Genomic DNA, 20,289 nt, shown 5'->3' with positions numbered 1-20,289 from the left:
GAAGACATTGTGTCTCGTTGGCAATTCAGGGGCTGGTCTACAAGCCAGAACTGAGCTTTGTTATTTAGACATCTTGTTCCTTGCGTATGGATGACTTAAATATTTAGTGCTTGCTGAGAAGTCACCTCGGAATCTGAGAGATCCATTCGGTCCTTAAGTAAATGTGCTGTTTTTTCCTGGGCATTTACACACATTGCACCTCTCTGCTCCATCTGTTCCATATCACAGAGTTCCTTGGGGAATCGTTCCTGAAAGGGGAAGCAACCGGAGGCCGAATAATCCAGGCTGCTGCTGGAGGTTCTTATTTATTTCTCATTTATTAAGTGAATTGAATAGCACAGTTGGGAATTGTGCTGCTGCTCCTCGTGTGCTTTGGAGGAAGAACTTTCAAACCTGTCAGCAGTGAAGGTTCTTTCTCTGTCCCCTGGATCAGTTTTGTTGTTGGGGGGGTTAATGTGTTGAGCATTTTGTCCTCCCTCAACCTGCAGCCTGCCAGGCTCTGCTGCAGTGTAACTCCTTCACTACAACCCCATGCTATCCACGTTGCTCTGCTTCCTGCTGAGTGCTCGTGCTGCACAGATCCCTGCAGTATTCTTGTGCTGTGCAGCTGCTCTGGGGGTGACGGAGCTGTTCAGTGCTTGCTGGAAGCAGTCCCCATGTCTTTGTGGTAGTGACTGCAGTCAGTGTTCTCAGGAGGACGTGCTGGGAGCTCTGAGAGCCGCAGGTGGGTCTGTGCTCCTTCCCGGTTGGGTGCTCCACCTGCTCTAGCAGCAGGGATAGTTGTGTAGCACTCCATGCGAGGGCTGCTCTTGCTGTGCTGCTGCCAGTCCCCCTCTCCTGTTCCCTGGCACTTCACTTCTGAACCCAGCAATAACTGTGCTCTGTTTTGTGGATGAGCTTTCTGTCAGATCAGGGCTGCAACTCAGCCATCGGCACATGGAGCTGAACCTGCTCTCTCCAGGTCTGCTGCTCACAATGATTGTCCTCTGAGCAGTGTAGTACAGAGTCTCATTTCCAGCCTCTAAGCAAGAGCTTCCAAGCAGAAGGGACTGGAGATGAAGCAGGAAGTCCCAGAGTGCGATTTCACCTTTTCCATTTGTGATGACCGGATCGAAGGTGTGATGTGTGTGGTTGAGAGCCCGGCTTTAACCCAAGGTGATGTGTGTGGATGGGGGGATGCAGATATCAGTCTGTTCCAGTTACTGCTCAGTTGGGTTTGGACATCAAAGGGTGGCACATGGAGCTTCTTCTGCCTTCATAGTGAGGAAGCAGCACGGCTCCTTGCAGTGGGCTGGGCTTTGAGTTCTGTGCTGGGAGATTTGCATTCAGATCCAATCAGGTGTATTTGGACGTGCAGTGCTGTCTTGTATTGGGCACTCAGGGGGCATCAACCTGCTGTGCACCATTTTGCTGATGCCTGGAGACACTGTGTGTGGGCCACTTAATACCTGTCTGTAAGCACAGAGAAACGTGTGCTCTGGTGTTACAGGACTGCAGGAGCACTGGAAATCATTCAGATCTTTTGTTGTTTTTTTTCCCCTCCAGATTCCAGAGACCTGTTAAAGGAATTCCCGCAGCCCAAGAACTTGCTCAACAGCGTGATTGGACGGGCCCTGGGCATTTCCCATGCGAGGGACAAGCTGGTGTACATCCATACTAATGGGCCCAGAAAAAAGGTAATGCTGCATTGCTGGGGATGGCAGCTGTGGTGCACAGGAGGGGGTGTGAGCCAGGAACATTGCTACACCTGGAAGTGAGCCTTTAATAGAGAAAGTGATACCACTGCTTTAATTCCATGTGATGGTTGGAGGATGATTTTTCAGACAGAAAAGAAAAAAACAACAGAAAATCTCTGTTTTAGGCAGTACATCAAAATGGGTACAGGACCATAGAATGGCCTGGGTTGAGAAGGACCAGAATGATCAGCCAGTTTCAAACCCCTGCTCTGGGTACTTCAGAGTTGCTTTATTACCTGTGGGTGTGTTGCCTGCTTTTCTTCCAGCAGTAATGCAGTTTTCTGCTGTATGCTGTGGGGTGCCATAAGCAGTGCCTCGTTGTTTTAGTTTGCATAATCAGTTCTTGTTAGCACTCAGTGTAGGTTGATATTGACCGTAACTTCTGATTTCTGATCCCAAAAAGAAAACAAGGGGAAACAAGCACTAGTTTGGCTCTAGGAGCAAATGAGGGTTAGAGGCAGAACTGAAAAAGCAGGAAAAAGTGCAGGGACAACAGAACAGGTGAGTCAAAGTGGGGAAGTCTTGGTTGGAAGGGGACAAGGCTTCTTTTTGTGAGGGCTGAGTTTGTTGGCCTTCATGAGACAGCTCTTTCCTCAGCAGATATGTGTCTTCATGCAGAACCCCTGGGCTAACACGCAGCAGTTCCCTGGGGTAAGATGAGATTGAGATGACAGGCAGATCCTGCAGCCAGGTGGAGGCTGCTGAGATGCAGATCCTGCAGCCTTATAGGTGGGGTTTTTCCAGCAGACCTGGACACCACCTGTCATCTTTGCTGCAGCAGCAGGAGGGAATTCTGTGGGCATTTCCCTCTTTGAGCCTTACAGAAACTCAGCTACGGCATCAGCAGGGCCTGGAGTGGAACAAGTTCTGGATTTGGAATGGTTTTTTACAAGGGCAGGTTCAGCTCCTGGTGTTCTTTGCCTCTGGGGGTTTTTCAGCTCCTTTGAACCAACAATCGCAGAATCACTAAGGTTGGAAAAGACCTACAAGATCATCCAGTCCAACCGTTCACCTATTACCAATAGCTCCCACTAAACCATGTCCCTCAACACAACATCCAGTCGTTCCTTAATAGCATGTGTTGGGCAGAATAAAGCAAAGGCTGGGTTTGTGTTTGCCTGATGAGTGTGACTGGTGCACTGTGCTGCTAATTGGTCATGGTGAGGTAACGAGGAAGGTTTGTTTGCCATTGCAAACAGAAAAATGTTGAGATGGTGCATGCTGCTTCTCAGGCATGGCTCAGTTGCTGTACTGCACATAAGAACAGTTACTCTGAAACTGAATTGCTGTGGTAAGGAGCTCTTGCCACTTGATTCCTTTTTGCTGACACACTGCAGTCTGTGAAGCTTGGCCCGGGTTTGTTTAGGAATTTCACTTAGAGCTCTCTTCTTACCTGGAGTTCAGAGGTGTCTGAAGTAACTGCTGCTGCTGAAGGAGAGAAGTTGCTCTGTCTCACTTCAGTGGATGTCTTTGCTTTTCAGAAAGTCACTTTGCACATAAAGTGGCCTAAGAACGTGGAAGTAGAAGGCTATGGGACCAAGAAGATTGATGCTGAGAGACAGGCAGCAGCTGCTGCATGCCAGCTCTTCAAGGTGAGCTTTTGTTCTTCCTTCTTAGCTTGATGAAACAAGTCTTTGAGCATGCAGGCACTGCCTGTTCTGCTGATACCCCTTCTGATTTTTTCTGCCTTTGCCTGTTTACCTTCTTAATTGGCCTGTTTAGAGTTTCCCTTTCATCTGTGGAGTAGGAGCAGTGCTTCCTACTAAGGAGCCTGGAGGAGGTGCTGCAGGTGCTCCGACAACAGGAGAACTTTTAATTTGCTTTTAGATCAAGAAAGCTCCATTTAGAAGTAACTGTTTAGTTTTCAAGCTAAGCCTTCAGAAGTGAAGGATTGCAGCCTTAAAGCTAGTAGTTTCTTGAGCTGCTTTTGGAATCCTGTGATTAGCAAAACTCGTTCCACTGGTTGGCTTTACCTGCAGCGCAGTTGGTGCTTGTTCAGTTAATGTTCACTGAGCACACGCTGTTGTTTTATCCTTGCTCCTCAGCATACTATTTTCACTTTGGAACTAGGAAGCAAACGAACCCAGAATGAGCAACAAAAAGGCAAAAAACCACTAACCTTGAAACCATAGGTTATGCATGCGAAGTTTTAACCATAGGGTTTGCCAGCTAGAGCTGCAACCAACAGGAAAGGCTGATCATGGGAGGCCTTGTACAGTACCAGCTATAGAAGTAGCCACAAAGTAAATGGTCATCAATCCAGGCAACGTGGCACTGTTAATTGGGGCAGAGGGCATCTGAATATGACTTCTGGTTATAGCAGCAAAGTGAATTCTTGCTGTGCTGGGCATGCCTACAGCACAGAATAGTGCAACCTTATCTAATAGGGGTCCTCTGAGAGCTGAAGGTGTAATTCATTGTAGTGGTCTGGTAAGAGTCTGCCAGAAAAATGCTGAGTACAATTAAAACCTTGTAAAACACCTATAACTATTCCAAGCAACTGTGCTTTGGGAAGGGAGGTTGGTGTACGAATTGCCTTCCTTAAGTGCTGGCTGGAGAATCATAGACTGGCCTGGGTTACAAAGGCCCACAGTGCTCATCCCATTCCAACCCCCTGCTGTGTGCAGGGTCACCAACCAGCAGCCCAGGCTGCCCAGAGCCACATCCAGCCTGGCCTTGAATGCCTGCAGGGATGGGGCATCCACAGCCTCCTTGGGCAACCTGTTCCAGTGCGTTCACCACCGCTCTGGGGGAAAAACTTCCTCCTAAGATCCAACCTAAACCTCCCCTGTCTCAGTTTCAAACCATTCCCCCTTGTCCTATCACTGCCCACTCTCACAAACAGCCGTTCCCCCTCCTGTTTATTTGCTCCCTTCAAGTACTGGATGCCCACAATGAGGTCTCCCTACAGCCTTCTCTTTTCAAGCCAAACAAGCCCATTTCCCTCAACCTTTCCTCATAGGAGCTGCTCCAGCCCCCTGATCATCTTAGTGGCCTCCTTTGGACCCTCTCCAAGAGCTCCATATCCTTCCTGTTCTGGGGTCCCCAGGCCTGGACGCAGCACTGCAGATAGGGCCTCACAACTGCTGAGTAGAGGGGGACAATCACCTCCCTCTTTATTCTGGCCACCTCTTCTTAATGCAGCCCAGCACACAGTTGGCCTTCCAGGCTGCAGGTGCACACTGCTGGCTCATCCCCCAGTACCCCCAGGTTCCTCTCTGCAGGGCTGCTCTCAAGTATAAACACCTGGCATTGCCCCAACCCAATGCAGCACCCTGCGCTCAGCCTTAGTGATCCTCATTAGGTTAACATGGGCCCACTTCTCCAGCCTGTCCAGCTCCCTTTGGTTGGCTTCCCTTCCTTCCAATGAATCAACAGCACTGCTCAGCTTGGTGCACTGCACGCTCACTGAGGGTGCACTTGTTGCCATCGTCTGTCATTGATGATAAAGAGCACCAGTCCCAAGGCCAACCCCTGAGGGACACTGCTTGTGGCCAGCCTCCCCCCTGACACTGAACCATTGTTCACAGCCCTTTGGCTGCATCCAGCCAGCCAGTTCTTAATCCACCAAACAGCCCTTCCTTCAGATCCACGCCTCTCCTGTTTAGAGAGAAGGATTTGGTGATGGACCATGTCAGAGGCTTTGCAGAAATCCAGGTAGAAGGAAAAGCTTTGAGTTTCTGGAAATGCCTTTTCTGTGTAATGTGAAGGAAGCGCTCCTTCCTTTCTCTCCTTCCCCAGGCGTGTGGTGCTCCCTGCAGTTACATTTCTGTCTCCTCACTGCTGTCTGACTTTGGTTTCTCTCTGGTAGGGCTGGGGTTTGCTGGGGCCCAGGAATGAGCTGTTTGATGCTGCCAAGTACCGGCTGCTGGCTGACCAGCTCGGCTGCCCTGATGAGAGGTGGTGCTCGGAGGGCAAATGGCGCTCCAAGTCTGGCCCTTCCCTCGCCGACCTGTCGACCTGCTGGCGGCGGATGGAGCCCGACGACCCCATCCAGCCCATGGAGCAGGGCAGGATGCCCAAAGCCATGAGGAGAGAAGAGCTGGAGGAAGGGGAGCTAGAGGAAGGGGAACTGGAGGAGGGAGAGCTGGAAGAAGAAGCAATCGATGTTTCCGATTATTTACCCATGGCACATCAGGATGCTCGAACTTTGGGCAGAGATCCAAGGTGAGTGTGTCCGGATAGCTGCTAATGCAGGGCAGTAAAGAAGAGAGATTTTTTTCCTTTGTAGCTGATGCATCCCATAGTTCCTTAGAATGGAGCTGCAGCTTCCTGCATTGCTGGTGTGACCTGCAGGTGGGCCCAGCGCTGCCTGTTGTGCCATTTTGTATGGGAGAGGTAGTGGGGCAGCCTGATCTTGTGCTTCCCTGTTATCACAATAGAATGTCCAAGTGCCATCTTTGGAGTTCTGGGCCTAAAGAGATTTCTGTTTCCAGAAGCAGTGCATGCAGGAGTCCTTTTCCAATCCCCCTAAATGCTGGGGGCAGTACAAAGTCTGCTCCTTTTCATCACCATATTTGCTTGACTTTATGAGCACAAGTCTTATATTTCAAGAAGTCAATAGGAGAAAAAGCAGTGGGGTCCTGGTGGTGGTTGTTTCAAGGGATGCTGTTGGATACAGAAATAACGTAACCCTGCCTTGTTTTTTTGCTTGTTTTAATCAGTTAAAAGCTGTCTGTTCAGTCTGGTTTGTAATACTGCTGTAACGTTTTAATTGCTGCTCAGGGTGGTTGTTTTGTAGTTGACAGATTTTAGTAGTAAGACTGAGCAGGTGACCGAGGTTACCTGTACTCAGCAGCAGACCTGAAGTGAGGTGGGTCTGAGGATGGAGTGCATATCTGTGTATCTCACTGTTCTCTTCCATCCAGCCGAGGAGGGAGTTCCATTGAAATGACAGATGACAACACTGCCATCCGCGCTCTGACACAGTTCCCGCTTCCCAAGAATCTCCTGGCCCAAGTGATTCAGATTGCAACCTCTTCCTCCACAGTCAAGGTAAGGTGCCTTGTGCTCCCTGCCCTGGGACCTGCAGTGAGGAAGCTCAGGGGCTCCAGTTGGAATCTCTTTGGATGTTTCTTTGGGCAGCTGGGTGTTGTGGAGAGAAGGGAGGTTAACTAGGCTGACAGAAATCAGCCTGAAGGGTGGGAGAAGTCTTGATGGGGAACGTCTTAAAAGAATCACCAAGAATGCTGTTACTTGAGGTCCAGGCAATGGAGGAGCTGCTGTTTGAATGAAGGAATCTGTTTTCTAAGATAAGGTGGCATTTCCTCTAATGTCTGCACCAAATACAAGTTCATGTTACTCAGAGATGTGTCATTTCTGCACTGGTGGAATCGTTCCTCAATTTGATTTTTGCCACCAGCAGTTCTTCTCCTTTCCAGACCCCATGTGCTTAGCAGACCCCAGCTGTGCTCCACCCCATATGGAGCACATATGCTCCATATATTGACCCCACATGCTATCAGACACGTTCTTCTCCGCACATCTCTCTCCATTCACTTTTGCCTTAACTTATGGGCTTGGGGTGGAATTCATACTCATAGAATGGCCTGGTTTGCAAATGTCCACAATAATCATCTGGTTTCAACCCCCCTGCTCTGTGCAGGGTCACCAACCACCAGACCAAGCTGCCCAGAGCCACATCCAGCCTGGCCTTGGGTGCCTGCAGGGATGGGGCATCTGGAGCTCTGTGCAGTAAACACTCTGCTTAGAAATGTGAGGGTGTATTTTAAAGTCTGTCTGTGTAGGGCTCTCACCCAGCTCTCCCAACCCTTCAGGAATACATGCAGTTCCGTACAGTTGGTACCAAGACCAAGATCTGCAAGCTGACGCTCCGCTGGCCCTGTCCAATGACTTTTGCAGCCAAGGGCCGTCGTAAGGTGGAGGCAGAAAACAAAGCAGCAGCACTGGCCTGTCAGAAGCTGAAGGTAAGTACACGCAGCTCCCACACCCCTCCTGACACGCGTAGATGGTCCTTGCACCTGACTCACCGTGTTTGAGCCTCATGTGGCGTGTGAAACTTTTGTGTCTCTGAATTCAGACTCAGTAAACATACATTCCCAAACCTTTGGAATTGATCTCAATTGCTCTTGTACCCATCTGGTATCAAACCTGCGATGATCCCTTAGAGGTTTTTGAGCTCTCAGCAAAGTGGTGTGTAGGGATTATTCTTGAAGTCTTGTTCTCTTGGACCCCTCAGTAATGTCTGCTAGGACAGGCTGTCTCGTCTCCTGTTCCTGTAGATGAGCTCATCTGGCAACGTGGCTGTATTAGGTTTCTCTGCAGACTCTAAAGCCATCAGAGGAAGTCCAGGAAAATAGCATAAGGCTTAGTACTGAGTTGTCACAACATACCAGGCCCGCAGCAAGAGAGTTAATACCCCGTGCCAGGAGGGTTTTGTCACATACAGCTGTGGTTTCTTTGGCAGGTCTTACTGAGACCCTGGGCACTGTGCTGAGGGAATGAAGCCTTTTGCTTCCACGTGTCCATTTCTACAATAGGAACATGTCCTGTTCTGTGCCGTGGTAAAAGCAGGACATGAAGGGATGGGGCTTTGGGGGGGGCAGTCAGCCCAACAGAACCTGCAGGACCCATCTCTGCTGTCATGTCATGTGCCTCAGTCTTGTCTGATGTTCTTCTTTGCTTCTGTCCTTCACAGAGCCTTGGCTTGGTGGACAAGAACAACAACCCGCTCAGCCATGCTATGTATAACATGACTTCCCTCCGAGAGCTTGGGGAGAACCAGAGGAAGCCGTGCCACATCAAAGTCCCTGAAGCGACCCTGCGCAAGATTGAGAACTATCTGAATCATGTAAGGCCCAGAACCACCTTGGGTTCATCACCTTTAGCTTTAGAAATTGTACACTGGCTGGGAACTCCATGGCAGAGTGTTGGGCGAGTTTGTGGCTCAGTGTTTTGCCACAAAACTCATCAGTCTTTGTTGAGCCTTAAGGAAAGGTGACCCTTTATGTGCAGTGGGCCTTCTCTGGATTCTTTGTTATGCGCTAAGACTGGCTGTGCCTTGTTCCTGTACAAGGGCCAGCTGCTGGTGAATTTGCAGAGCTCCTTTGGCAGTGTCTCTTCCAGCATATGTAATTGAGTGGTGGGTGCAGATCCCCCAGCCCATGCTCACCCAGGAGATCTCTCTCCCTGGTGTGAGGCTGTCAGGAGCTGAAGCAGTGTTCCATGGGGCAGGACAGGGTTCCCTGGGAGCATTCGTTGTCAAAGCAGGAGTTAGTGCTCAGGTTAGATGAGGATGGATGTACCACAGGTGTAAATGTCTGCAGCTAACTGAAGTCATTGGAAATAATGCCCGTGTTTGGAAGGTGACAAGTAGTCGCTGTGCCACACTGATGCACTCTTGGAGCTGAACGATGTAGATCTCTGGAGATGTTTACAGTATTTTGCAGATACCATAAATGAAGCAGTGGTGAGTATGTTAGGAAGCCAAGCCTGTGCCTATGGCGGCAGCTGTTTCTCAGCGAGCTTTTCTAAGTGGCTGAATCAAGGGCTGGAAAAGTTAGAAAAACATCAGCCTCTTGAAAGTGCTTGGTCTGCCTCCATACGTGCCATGAGCTGACACAGGGTATCAAGGCTTGCTTTTGTGACTCTGAGGAAGCCTGAATCCAGAACTACTGATCTGCAGCTGGACCTTTAATGCTCTGAACATTTAGGCCTATGGTTTGGTTTGTGTTTCTGTCAGTGCCTGACCCAGTGTAGCTGCTTTTAGTTATTCCTGTGGGATGCTGGGCTTTTCTTTTAATTTAACCAGGACTGACTATTTCTGGCCTAGCTAAACGCTTATGTTTTGTGCAAGTTACGAGTCTGGACTTGCTGAAGGTGAGGAGAGCAGTGGTACAACTTGATGGAATCAAACATTTGGCTTCTGGGGCGGCTGCATCTCTTGCATGCAGTGTAGACACTGAGTTGGAGAGCATGAGATCCAGTTCTGTGCCTGTCAGTTCACACACTGGTGTTAGTATTTCTGTCAGGACAGATCCTGGACTTCAGGAGCCACAACAAAGGAATTGCTGCTCATGTTACATTCTGGGTTGAGGTTATTAAAGTGAGAATTAGGAGGCTGAGTTGCCCAAAGTCTGAAGAGATGCGAATGTAGCTTTTTGGTCACTGCAAAACCTGTCTGACTGAGTCCATTTCAGACACTTATTTCTTTCTTCCTTCTAAAGACTGTTCCCAAACTCCCTGTCCCTCACAACTTCCTCTGTCTCTCCCAGTATCCAGTGGACATCAGGGAGTCCAGGCCCCGGCTTGCTGATGACATGATGAACCTGAGCAAGGAGTCCGGCGCGATCAGCGACGCGATCACGGGGAAGACATACATCCCTATGCTGGAAGCAGAGGAGGTGCGCCTCAGTCAGAACCTGCTGGCCCTCTGGAAAAGGAGAGGATCCTCATGGCAGGAGAGCCACCCGCTGCCGGTGGATCCTCACAAGGACACCATCCTGTCAGCCATTGAGCAGAACCCTGTGGTTGTGATAGCAGGAGATACGGGCTGTGGGAAAACCACAAGGATCCCTCAGCTCCTGCTGGAACATTACATCCTGGAGGGCCGCGGCGCCCGCTGCAACGTCGTCATCACCCAGCCCAGGAGGATCAGCGCCATCTCAGTGGCCCAGCGTGTGGCACAGGAGTTGGGTCCCAACATGAGGAAGAACGTGGGCTACCAGGTGCGGCTGGAGAGCAAACCCCCTGCCCGGGGAGGAGCCCTGCTCTTCTGCACCGTGGGCATCCTGCTGCGCAAGCTGCAGGGAAACCCCAGTCTGGAGGGTGTCAGCCACGTCGTGGTCGATGAGGTCCACGAGCGAGATGTCAACACGGATTTCCTGCTCATCCTGCTCAAAGGCATCCAGAAGCTCAACCCCGACCTGCGCCTGGTCTTGATGAGCGCCACAGGAGACAATCAGCGTTTCTCACATTACTTTGGGGATTGCCCTGTGGTCAAAGTGCCGGGCTTCATGTACCCAGTGAAGGAGTACTACCTGGAGGAGATCCTGGCCAAGCTGGGTAGGCACCGACACCGGCACTATGAAATAAAGGTGGGTGTGCAGTGTGGTGTTGAAGCTGTTCCCACTGGACAAGGGACTGGCTTCTGGCGTATCAGCAGGGGGAGAGTTTGGGCCTGGATCTGGTCCCTCTTTCCTGTTGTCCGTTAGCAGTGTTTGCTTAGCTTTCATTCCAAGTCAACACCCATGAGCTAAATTTGGCTTAGCATCCCTTGTGTTTTAGTTAAGTTTTGGGTAAAGACAGCTTCATATTTGGGTTTAAGTTGCATTTTTCCCCTCTTCAGCATGAAGTGTATTTATGTTTGAGTAAGCTAACAGCTCAGTGTGCTTACGTATATGCAGCATGCAAGTCTAGTGCAAGATTCAGATGGCTCAGACGTGCCTTGGAGCAGCCTTGTTATCCGGGCACTCGTCGTCTTGCATGACTTGATTCCTCCATGGCCACCTTTTGCAATTAGTCTGACTGCTCTATGTTATTATTTTGGAGAGTGCTTCCAGATGTGTGCTGTGGGTAATCTCACTTCAGTGGCAGGTCGTGGAATCACAGAATGGTTGAGGTTGGAAGACCTGCAGGTTCATCTAGGCCAGCCCCCCTGCTCAGAGCATGGTCAGCCCAAGCAGGCTGCTCAGGAGAAGCTTTTGAGTATCTCCAAGGGCAGAGACTTTGCAGCTTCTCCAGTATTCAGTCTCTCCTGAGTAAAGATGGATTTTTCTATGCTTAAACAGAATTTTCTGCATCTTATTTGTGGCTGTTGTCTCTTGCCCTGTCAGTGGGCGCTGCCAAGAAGAGCCTGGCTCCCTCTTCTTCATTCCCCCTCACTGAATAATTATATGGGTTAAGGTACCTCTCAGACCCTTCATCATCCTCAAGGCCCTTCCCTCTTCTCTCTGTGGTAGCTCCATGGCTCTGCTTCCTGGCCTTTCTTCTTTCTGAACCACGGGAGGTTTCTGGCCACCTGTAGAAGTTCCTCTGTGTCTGAACAGCCATTTGGTGTATCAGCCACATCTCCTACCTTTGTGTCATCAGCAGATTTGCTGAGGGTGCCCTGTTGCATTCAGGGCCACCTTCCTGTTTCTGTTGTGGCTGGTTTTTTTTACCTTTTAGGCTGGCCTGACACACTTGTTCCAAATTACTGAGGCATAAAAGCTGCTGTTCTGTGTCTGGTGGGTTTGAAGGCTTAGGGCACACGTGGCACAGTTCTGGCCCCTGAAATTTCATCTAAGTTTTGCTACTTCATTAGAGGTTCCCAAGGGTCAGATAGCTTCCAGGTCTGGAGAGCAGGATAGAGGCTGCATCTTCACAGCACAGCAGAGGAAGCTGGCAGCAGCTGTGACTGGAGCACGGGACAGATGGAGCCAGACCAGACTCCTGAGGTTCCTGGTCCTGGGGAGGCCATCCAGCTACAGGCAATTGCTCTCTCCAGAAGATGCTTTGTGAGTTTGTGCACCTTTCTAACCAGATCGCTGCTTATTCCTCTGCACGTGTCCTCCTGGAATCACAGAGTATCCAGAATTGGAAGAACCCACATTGATGTTCAGTCTAAATCCTGTCTCCACACTGGGCAGCCCAAGATTTGGACTGTAGATGTGAGAGTGTTGTCCAAATGCTTCTTGAACTCCTTATAAATGTGGGGCTGTGACCACTTCCCTGGGCAGCCTGTCCCAGTGCCCAACCACCTTTTCGGTGGAGAATTCTTTTCTGATATCCATCCTGATCCTTGCCTGACACAGCTGGGAGTCATTCCCTTGCATCCTGCCCACCAAGTGTCAGCAGCTCCTTCTCTGCTCCCCATCATGAGGAAGCTGCAGACAGCAGTGAGGTCATCCCTCATATTAATATCCCTCATATTAAGCTTATTGTTAAGCAGAACCCTTCAGTCCCTTTTGTGGGGCTGCAATCCAGCCACTTGTCCCCAGCCTCTGTGTATATCCAGGATTACACCATCCCTGCTGCAGAATTTGTTGTTTGCTCTTAGTTAATTTCATGTGGTTGGTGGTTGCCCAGCACTCTACCAAGACTGCTGTGCGAGGCATCTCTACCCTCAAGGGAATCAGTGGCTCTTCCCAGTTCAATATCATCCAGAAATGTACACAGTGCACTCAGCTCTTGTGTCCAAGTCATTGATTGAAGTAGTGAAGAGAACTGGCCCTAAAATTGAGCCTGTAGAACCTGGCTGCTGGCCGCGGGCCTGATGTTGCCGCATGCCCTAGAACCCTTTGAGCCTGGCCCATCAGCCCATCCTCACCATCATGTCTGTGTGTGTCTGGCTGCGTGCCGGACATTTTGTCTAGAAGGATACTGTGGGATTATCAGAAGCTTTGCTGGAATCCCCATAGCCCAAACCCAGTGGGTGAAAAGGCAGTGGAGCCTTGTCATAAAAGGACATCAAGCTAGTAAGGCATGGCTGGTCTGCTGTGAACCCGTGTTGGTCTTGACTAATGGTATCTTGCAAGTATTTTATCACCAGCTCCTAGAACAGTCTTCAGAAGTTGACCAGGTACTGATTACCACCATCATCTTTCTTGCCCTTCTTGAAGATTAGAATAACATAAGCTTTCAATTGACCAGAATTGAGCAGATTCCTGTGGCTGTCAGCAGATAACTGAGAGGGGTCTTTCAGGACCCTGGGATGAATCCCATTGGAGTCCATAGACTAGGGTGCATTCAGCTGCAGCAGTAAATCGAGTCAGCTGGGAGCTTATCACTCCCAGGTTGTGGTGCTCCAACCCATGGTTGGTGTTAAGGTGGAGGCGAAGAAGCCATTAAATGTCTGCTTTGCTTTCACCCCTGCTTGATGGCCAACGTTATCAAGTAAAAACCAACCAAACAAAAAATCTACCACTTCTTTTTTATCGTCCATCTCAACGTGTCAGCTTCAGTTCTGAGTTTGGCCATGTGAATTTCTCCTTGGGAAGGCAGAGGGCGTCTCTGCAGTCCTGTATAGCCCTGACCTACCAAGCTCATACGCTTTGCTTTTCTGCCTGAGTTCTAGGAGGAGCTCCCTCTTCAGCCACGCTGCCTTCTGCTTCCTTGCTTGGCTTCTGACATGCTGGAATTGCCTGTTCCTGCACTCTTAAAAGATGGATTTGCAAATGTCACCACCAATGGTAGACCCCCACCCCCATTACTAACCAGTTCCTCGAGCAGCCTGCAGTCTGCTCTCCTAGAATCCAGGGTTAGTAGCTCTGCTGCCAGTCTTCTCCATATCTCAGCTCAGCCATCGCATGATGACAAAGAGCAGAGCTAGGATGGCACTCCTCCTGCCAGCTCCCATAGTACCTGTATCAAAACGTTACCTTGCTGTGCTTACTGTTTTATCTAGCAATCAGATGATGAATGTGTCCTTGATCTTGATCTGATCACCGACCTTGTACTCCAGATTGACGCCCATGGAGAACCAGGTAGGTTCTGCTTTGCCCTCCTCCCCTTTACTTTTTCGGGAGGGGGGAAAACAAAAAGTGGTATTTACAGAACCCAGACCCCTGGCATAGGAAATCCTGTGCTGAGTTCTGCAGGACCACCCTGATCTCCTGCCTCAGCCAGGGGAAGTGAGCAGTGCTCAGAGCGGTTGCTCAGGTTTATCTCTGGAGTCCAGAAGGGTATCTGGAAGCAGGGTTGGATGCAGGTTCCTGTGCTGGTGTGTCTCAGTCGTTGTGTCCTGAGGTACAGCTGTTGCTGGGCTCAAGTGCTGGACTGGTTTGTGCACCAGCCTGTGCTGCACTGTTTGTTTCCAATCCTGTGCTGGAGAACCATCCCCACTAAGTGCCGTTCCCTGGGAGGTGTTGGTGTGATGAAGGAGGCTGTATTCTAAGATGACTTTTAAGCGCTTTCATGTTTCAAAGCTGACAGAAGCTATTCACTCCTAGAGTGCAGCTGGCCTTGTCTGTTTAAAACCCTTTTTGGTTTTAAACTCTGCCCCATGAGTTCAGAGCTGGGTGCAGCACAGCAGGTATGTGCTGTGCAGAGGAGCGTGTCCTTGGGACAGTCTGCCCTAATGGCTGTGACTGCATTTGTCCAGAAGTATGATGGCAGTTTCCGTAGTGATCAGCTGGCAGTGGGTATCACAGCCCTGGGCTCTGCTTTGCTTTGGGTTTCTGGGACTGAGGGGAAATAATGGGCATCCTGTCTGTGCAGCAGAAGCAGTTTCTGTGTCTCCAGCTGGGGAAGAGTGCTTGGGTTTGCACATCATGTGTTCTTGCCCTGTTACAGGTGGGATCCTCTGCTTCCTGCCTGGGTGGCAGGAAATCAAAGGTGTGCAGCAGCGCCTGCTGGAGATGCTGGGCTCTCAGAACAGCCGGTACCTCGTCCTACCAGGTGAGATGGGCCAGGCTTCTCCCCTGCAGTCGGAAGGGGGGGGCAGCTGACTGCATGAACCCCTTCAGCAGTTGCACACAGGTACAGAGCGAGTTTGTGTGCTCTGATGTGTGTAGAAGTGCATGTAAAGCACCAATAATTCCTAGCAGAAGCCGGCCAAACCTGTGTGTGATCAGATAAGCCGGCTTCCTGTCTGCCTCCAGCAGAGCAGAGTTAGGTGAGGAGGAGAGCGATGCATTCTGTGTCGCTGGAGCTGTGTGCTGAGCCTTGATAGAAGAGCTCTTCAAGGCTGCTTTGTGGGACATCCATTGCTCACCTTCTATTCGTGAACTTAATGTTCTGTATCCCAGGAGGGAAACCTAAAACAAGTCAGTATTTCCCTGCAGAGATTGAAAGACTTTTGTTTTGGGTTTCTTGCTTTAACAGTCTGCTGTATTCAGTGTCAGGTAGGGGTGCATCTCCAAACTGCTCACTTAATTAATGCAGGTGTTCTGACAGACCTGCACCTTCCTGTGCTTCCCTGCTGTGTTGTGCAGTTGCTGGAAATTTCTCTGTCACTGATTTGTGGTGTGGAAAATAGGATATAAAAACGTTACAGGCTCTTGTCAGTATTCATTTCTGATGATGTTAAACCAGGCAACAGTGGGGTTATCCCAGTTTCCTGCCCCATATGCCTTTTGAAAAGGGGAAGATGAAGAACTGGACTGGGGAGGGGGGTGAGATGATGTTCTAGTGGTGCCATTCACCTCTGTGGGATGGAATGTGACTGGAGTTGATGTGTGGTCTGGTTGGTTGTTTCCCCTGGGGTCTGGCTGGCAGGAAACTGCTGGCAGTGCCCATCAGTCTTAAAGCAGCGTCCCATCCCCATTCCCCACCTCTGGCAGTGGGAGGTGACTGTGCCAGGATGGCTGCAAGTCTCAGCTCAGCTCATCCTTGTGCAGCAGAGCAGCTCAGCAGGGTGGGACTGACTGTTTTTCTCTGCCAGTGCACTCCAACATCCCCATGATGGACCAACAGAACATCTTCCAGCGGCCTCCGCCTGGTGTCAGGAAGATTGTCCTGGCCACCAACATTGCTGAGACCTCCATCACCATCAATGACATCGTCCACGTGGTGGACAGTGGCACGCACAAGGAGGAGCGCTATGATCTAAAGACCAAGGTACTGCTACAGGGCCGCGTGGGGAGCACTGAGCTCCAGAGAGCAGGCAGGTGTCCAGCAGATGGCATCCTGCTGCCATCCATGTGCTGAGTGCCTCAGGCCTCTGCACTGCTGCTCACTGGAGACTAGCAGTGCAAGGATGCAGGAGGATGGCAAGGCTTCTCCTGCCCTTTAGTGGGATGGTCGATTGGTTGTGAGGAGTTTCCAGGGTCTGCAGACCAGATGGAAGGCTCTGTTTATGTCAGGCAGTCAGCTGCAGGAGCACTCACACTTAATCCTTCTTCTTCCAGGTGTCTTGCCTGGAAACAGTGTGGGTGTCCAAATCAAACGTCGTGCAGCGGCGAGGGCGCGCTGGCCGCTGCCAGTCGGGGTTTGCCTATCACCTCTTCCCTCGCAGCCGCCTGGACAAGATGCCAACATACCAAGTTCCAGAGATCCTGCGCACCCCGCTGGAGAACCTGGTGGTTCAGGCCAAGATCCACATGCCAGAGAAAACAGTAAGCACAACACGTGCCTGCAGGGCTGTACCCAGTGGAACCAGGATGCAGTCTGTCTGGGGCCTGCTCCTCAATCCATGATGCTGATGGCTCTGGTTCTTGTGTCCAAATATGCACTGCTATGTGGAGAAGTTAAAACCAGAAAATACAGAGATTATTTTGATTATGGAGTGTGTCTAGAGCTAGACTCTGTGCATGAGTGGAGAGGGCTGTGCTCGTGTTCCTGTAGGGATATGAGGAGGGGAACTCAGGGCCCTGGGGCAGAGTAGTGGGTTCATGGAGGCCCTCCCATGCGTGGGCATGGGAAACATGCCTTTTGTTTTCTCTCTGTGTATTGCAGGCAGTTGAATTTCTCTCCAAGGCTCTGGACAGCCCTGACATCAAAGCTGTGGATGAAGCAGTGATTTTGCTGCAGGAAATTGGTGAGCTAATGCAGTGTCCTGGTGTGGGCGTGATGGGAACGTGTTTGCTGTCTGAATGTGGGAAGTGAGAGTTGGCACAGGATCCTGTGGGACAGACTGGGCAGGATTGTCCCCAGATAGGGATGGCAGTTGATAGGGACTTCTTAAACTGCACACATTGTAGTGCTGGTTCATTTCCTGCACTGTTTTGCTCGAAGAGAGAGGAAGTTGGTGAGGCACTGGCACTGCCTGGAACCATGCTGCTCACCCCTAGAGGTGCCTGAGGCTGTGGCTGAGCCCTGGGCAGCCTGGGCTGGGGGGCAGTCAGCCTATGGCAGGGGTTGGACCTGGGGGCTTTTGGGGTCCTTTCCAACCCCAACCATTCTGAGATTCCATGACCCTTGTGCAGTGTGCTTTATCTGGAGGTTACACCATGTAATCCAAGCATGGTAGATCTCCAAAGCTGCTGGCTGCCTCTTGGCCCCTGCCTGGAGCTGCTGCTTATGCCCTCTGGGTGGCTCTGTTGCAGGGGTGCTGGACCAGCGAGAAGCCCTCACCACTTTGGGGAAACGTCTCGCCCAGATCTCCACAGACCCTCGGCTGGCAAAGGCCATTGTCCTGGCATCCATCTACCGCTGCCTCCACCCTCTGCTCGTCATCGTTTCCTGCCTCACCCGGGACCCCTTCAGCAGCAGCCTGCAGAACCGTGCGGAGGTGGACAAGGTGAGGAGACCTCCTGGAGAAGGGGGGGAAGCGGGCAGGAGAAGGGCTGCCACCTGGCTGACATTGTGTCCCTCTGCCAGGCCAAGGCTGTTCTGAGCCGGGAGAGCGGCAGCGATCACCTCGCCTTTGTCAGAGCTGTGGCAGGCTGGGAGGAGGTGCTGAGACGCAGGGACAGTCGTGCTAGGGATAACTACCTGCAGGACTACTACCTGTATGGCCCCAGCCTTCGCTTCATCAACGGTGAGTCCCACAGACCAGCTTCTCCTCCTGTCACCTGAAGAGGCTGGAGCTCTGCTCCTGCTTAATATCTCAGTGCTGTGCTGGGCCCTGCACTGTCAAGAAAGACATGGGGGCCCAGGAGCATGTCCAGAGACAGGCAGTGGAGCTGTGGGGGTCTGGAACACAGCGCTGTGGGGAGTGGCTGAGGGATGGGTCAGTCTGGAGCAAGAGAGGCTCAGGGGAGACCTCATTGCTCCCTACAGCTCCTGAAAGGTTGGAGTGAGGTGGGGTTGGCCTCTGCTCCCAGGAGTGATAGTATGAGAGGTGATGGCCTTGGGTTGCAACAGGGGAGGCTTAGGTTGGATATTAGGCACAACTCCTACTCCCTAAGAGCAGTCAGGCACTGATGCAGCTGCCCAGGGAGTGTCCAGAACTGTGGAGATGTGGCTCTCAGGGCCACGGTCAGTGGGCATAGTGGGGGTGGGCATGGGGGTCTCAGAGGGTTTATCCAACCTGAACGATTGCATGAAAAGCAGAGCGCAAAAATGGGATAAGCCTGCAGGTGTGTCCTGGCTTTGGAATTCAGGAGTGCAGCAGCAGCCCTGGCTGCAGGAGGCCACAGGCAGGAAAGGTCTGTCCTGTCACTGAGGCCGAGCCTCCGAGTGGAGCTGGAGCTGGGGCTGCCCTGCTGGGGTCGTTTCATTGCTGCTGGGAGAACTGAGAGTGATTCAGTGGTGCCATCTGTTCTGCACAGGCCTTGTCAAGCAGTTCTCAGAGAACCTCTATGAAGCCTTCCTGGTGTCCTCCCCATCTGACTGCACCATGCCTTCTTCTGTGTGTAACCAGTACAGTGAAGAGGAGGAACTGGTCAAGGGAGTCCTCATGGCTGGGCTCTACCCCAATCTCATCCAGGTACAGGCTCCCCACTCTGCAGTCACTGTGCTGGGTGTGCTGGATCCCTCCTTGTGAGGAGTGTGCTCAGTCCTTGTAGGCTGACTGGGAGCCATCCAGGTGGGGTCTTTCTCCAGGACATAGCTGTGGGGCGGCTGCTTGTGTGCAGTGCCTGAGCTGGTGCCTCTCCTTCCAGGTGAGACAAGGCAAGGTGACCCGCCAAGGGAAGTTCAAGCCCAACAGCTACGCGTACCGGACAAAGGCCGGCACTGTTCTGCTTCACAAGTCAACCATCAACAGGTGAGCGACCCACGCGTGTGAATGTGAGAGCCCAAAGCCTCGGGGCTCTGCAGTGTCGGGCGATGGCTCTGCGGCTGACAGGGTTCCCCCATGCAGGGAGGCCTCCAAGCTGTACAGCCGCTGGCTGACGTATTTCATGGCGGTGAAGTCCAACGGAGGGGTGTTCGTGCGGGACTCCTCCCAGGTCCACCCGCTGGCTGTGCTGCTCATGACTGACACGGACATCCACGTCCGAGGTGAGTGTGCAGGGCCCAGGGGGCAGCATGGGTGAGAGGAGTGGTGTGCTGGGCTGGGCTTCAGTGGGGGGGAGCAGGGCCTGTCCTCTGCTCAGCTCTTGTGAGGCCCCATCTGCAGTGCTGTGTCCAGGCCTGGGGCTCACAGCACAGGAAAGACAGAACTCTTGGAACAGGTCCAGAGGAGCCCACTAAGATGGCCCAAGGGCAGGAGCAGCTTTCCTCTGAGTAGGGTTGAGTTAAACTGGGCTGGTTTAGCTTGGAAAAGAGAAGGCTGCAGGGAGACCTCATTGTGGCCTTCCAGTACTTAAAGGGAGTGTATAAAGAGGAGGGGGAATGGCTGTTTGTGAGGGTGGGCAGTGATAGAACAAGGGGGAATGGTGTTAAACCGAGACAGGGGAGGTTTAGGTTGGATCTTAGGAGGAAGTTTTTCCCCCTGAGGGTGGTGACGCACTGGAACAGGTTGCCCAAGGAGGCTGTGGATGCCCCATCCCTGCAGTCATTCAAGGCCAGGCTGGATGTGGTTCTGGGCAGCCTGGGCTGCTGGTTGCTGATCCTGCACACAGCAGGGGGTTGGAGCTGGATGAGCACTGTGGGCCTTTGCCACCCAGGTGGTGCTGTGATTCCTGCTGTGTTTGTGCTGCTTTTAGCCCCTGTGCTTTGGGTGCTGCTGCTGTTGCTCCATCCCAGTGGAGCAGACAGGCTGGAGCTCTGCCTTCTGCTCATGATGGGGTTGGTTTGGCCCAATGGAGCTCCTGTAGAGCTCAGCAGTGACAGTGGGCTGTGCTGG

At 51.7% G+C, this 20,289-nt stretch overlaps 1 protein-coding gene across 10 annotated transcripts in view; it reads left to right on the top strand.

Annotated features, from left to right (window-relative positions):
• DHX30 (DExH-box helicase 30) overlaps positions 1 to 20,289 on the top strand; it is a 29,729-nt gene that overhangs the window by 7,880 nt on the left and 1,560 nt on the right. For 5 of the 10 annotated variants that reach the window (XM_032443126.1, XM_015852736.2, XM_015852735.2 and 2 more), the window contains 17 exons: positions 1,546 to 1,676; positions 3,218 to 3,328; positions 5,548 to 5,903; positions 6,605 to 6,731; positions 7,514 to 7,663; positions 8,395 to 8,547; positions 9,971 to 10,792; positions 14,083 to 14,161; positions 14,970 to 15,074; positions 16,060 to 16,235; positions 16,526 to 16,732; positions 17,073 to 17,154; positions 17,663 to 17,856; positions 17,937 to 18,096; positions 18,830 to 18,987; positions 19,163 to 19,266; positions 19,363 to 19,502. In XM_032443126.1, coding sequence (XP_032299017.1) covers positions 1,546 to 1,676; positions 3,218 to 3,328; positions 5,548 to 5,903; positions 6,605 to 6,731; positions 7,514 to 7,663; positions 8,395 to 8,547; positions 9,971 to 10,792; positions 14,083 to 14,161; positions 14,970 to 15,074; positions 16,060 to 16,235; positions 16,526 to 16,732; positions 17,073 to 17,154; positions 17,663 to 17,856; positions 17,937 to 18,096; positions 18,830 to 18,987; positions 19,163 to 19,266; positions 19,363 to 19,502 — 3,255 coding nt within the window. Of the gene's footprint in view, positions 1 to 228; positions 298 to 903; positions 1,156 to 1,545; positions 1,677 to 3,215; positions 3,329 to 5,547; positions 5,904 to 6,604; positions 6,732 to 7,513; positions 7,664 to 8,394; positions 8,548 to 9,970; positions 10,793 to 14,082; positions 14,162 to 14,969; positions 15,075 to 16,059; positions 16,236 to 16,525; positions 16,733 to 17,072; positions 17,155 to 17,662; positions 17,857 to 17,936; positions 18,097 to 18,829; positions 18,988 to 19,162; positions 19,267 to 19,362; positions 19,503 to 20,289 lie in introns of those variants that run through there. The other 5 variants (XM_015852732.2, XM_015852731.1, XM_015852729.2 and 2 more) reach the window with 3 other exon arrangements.

Source organism: Coturnix japonica, chromosome 2, assembly GCF_001577835.2.
Source record: "Coturnix japonica isolate 7356 chromosome 2, Coturnix japonica 2.1, whole genome shotgun sequence".
NCBI lineage: Eukaryota > Metazoa > Chordata > Aves > Galliformes > Phasianidae > Coturnix > Coturnix japonica.
This window is presented reverse-complemented; position numbering and strand designations above follow the sequence as displayed.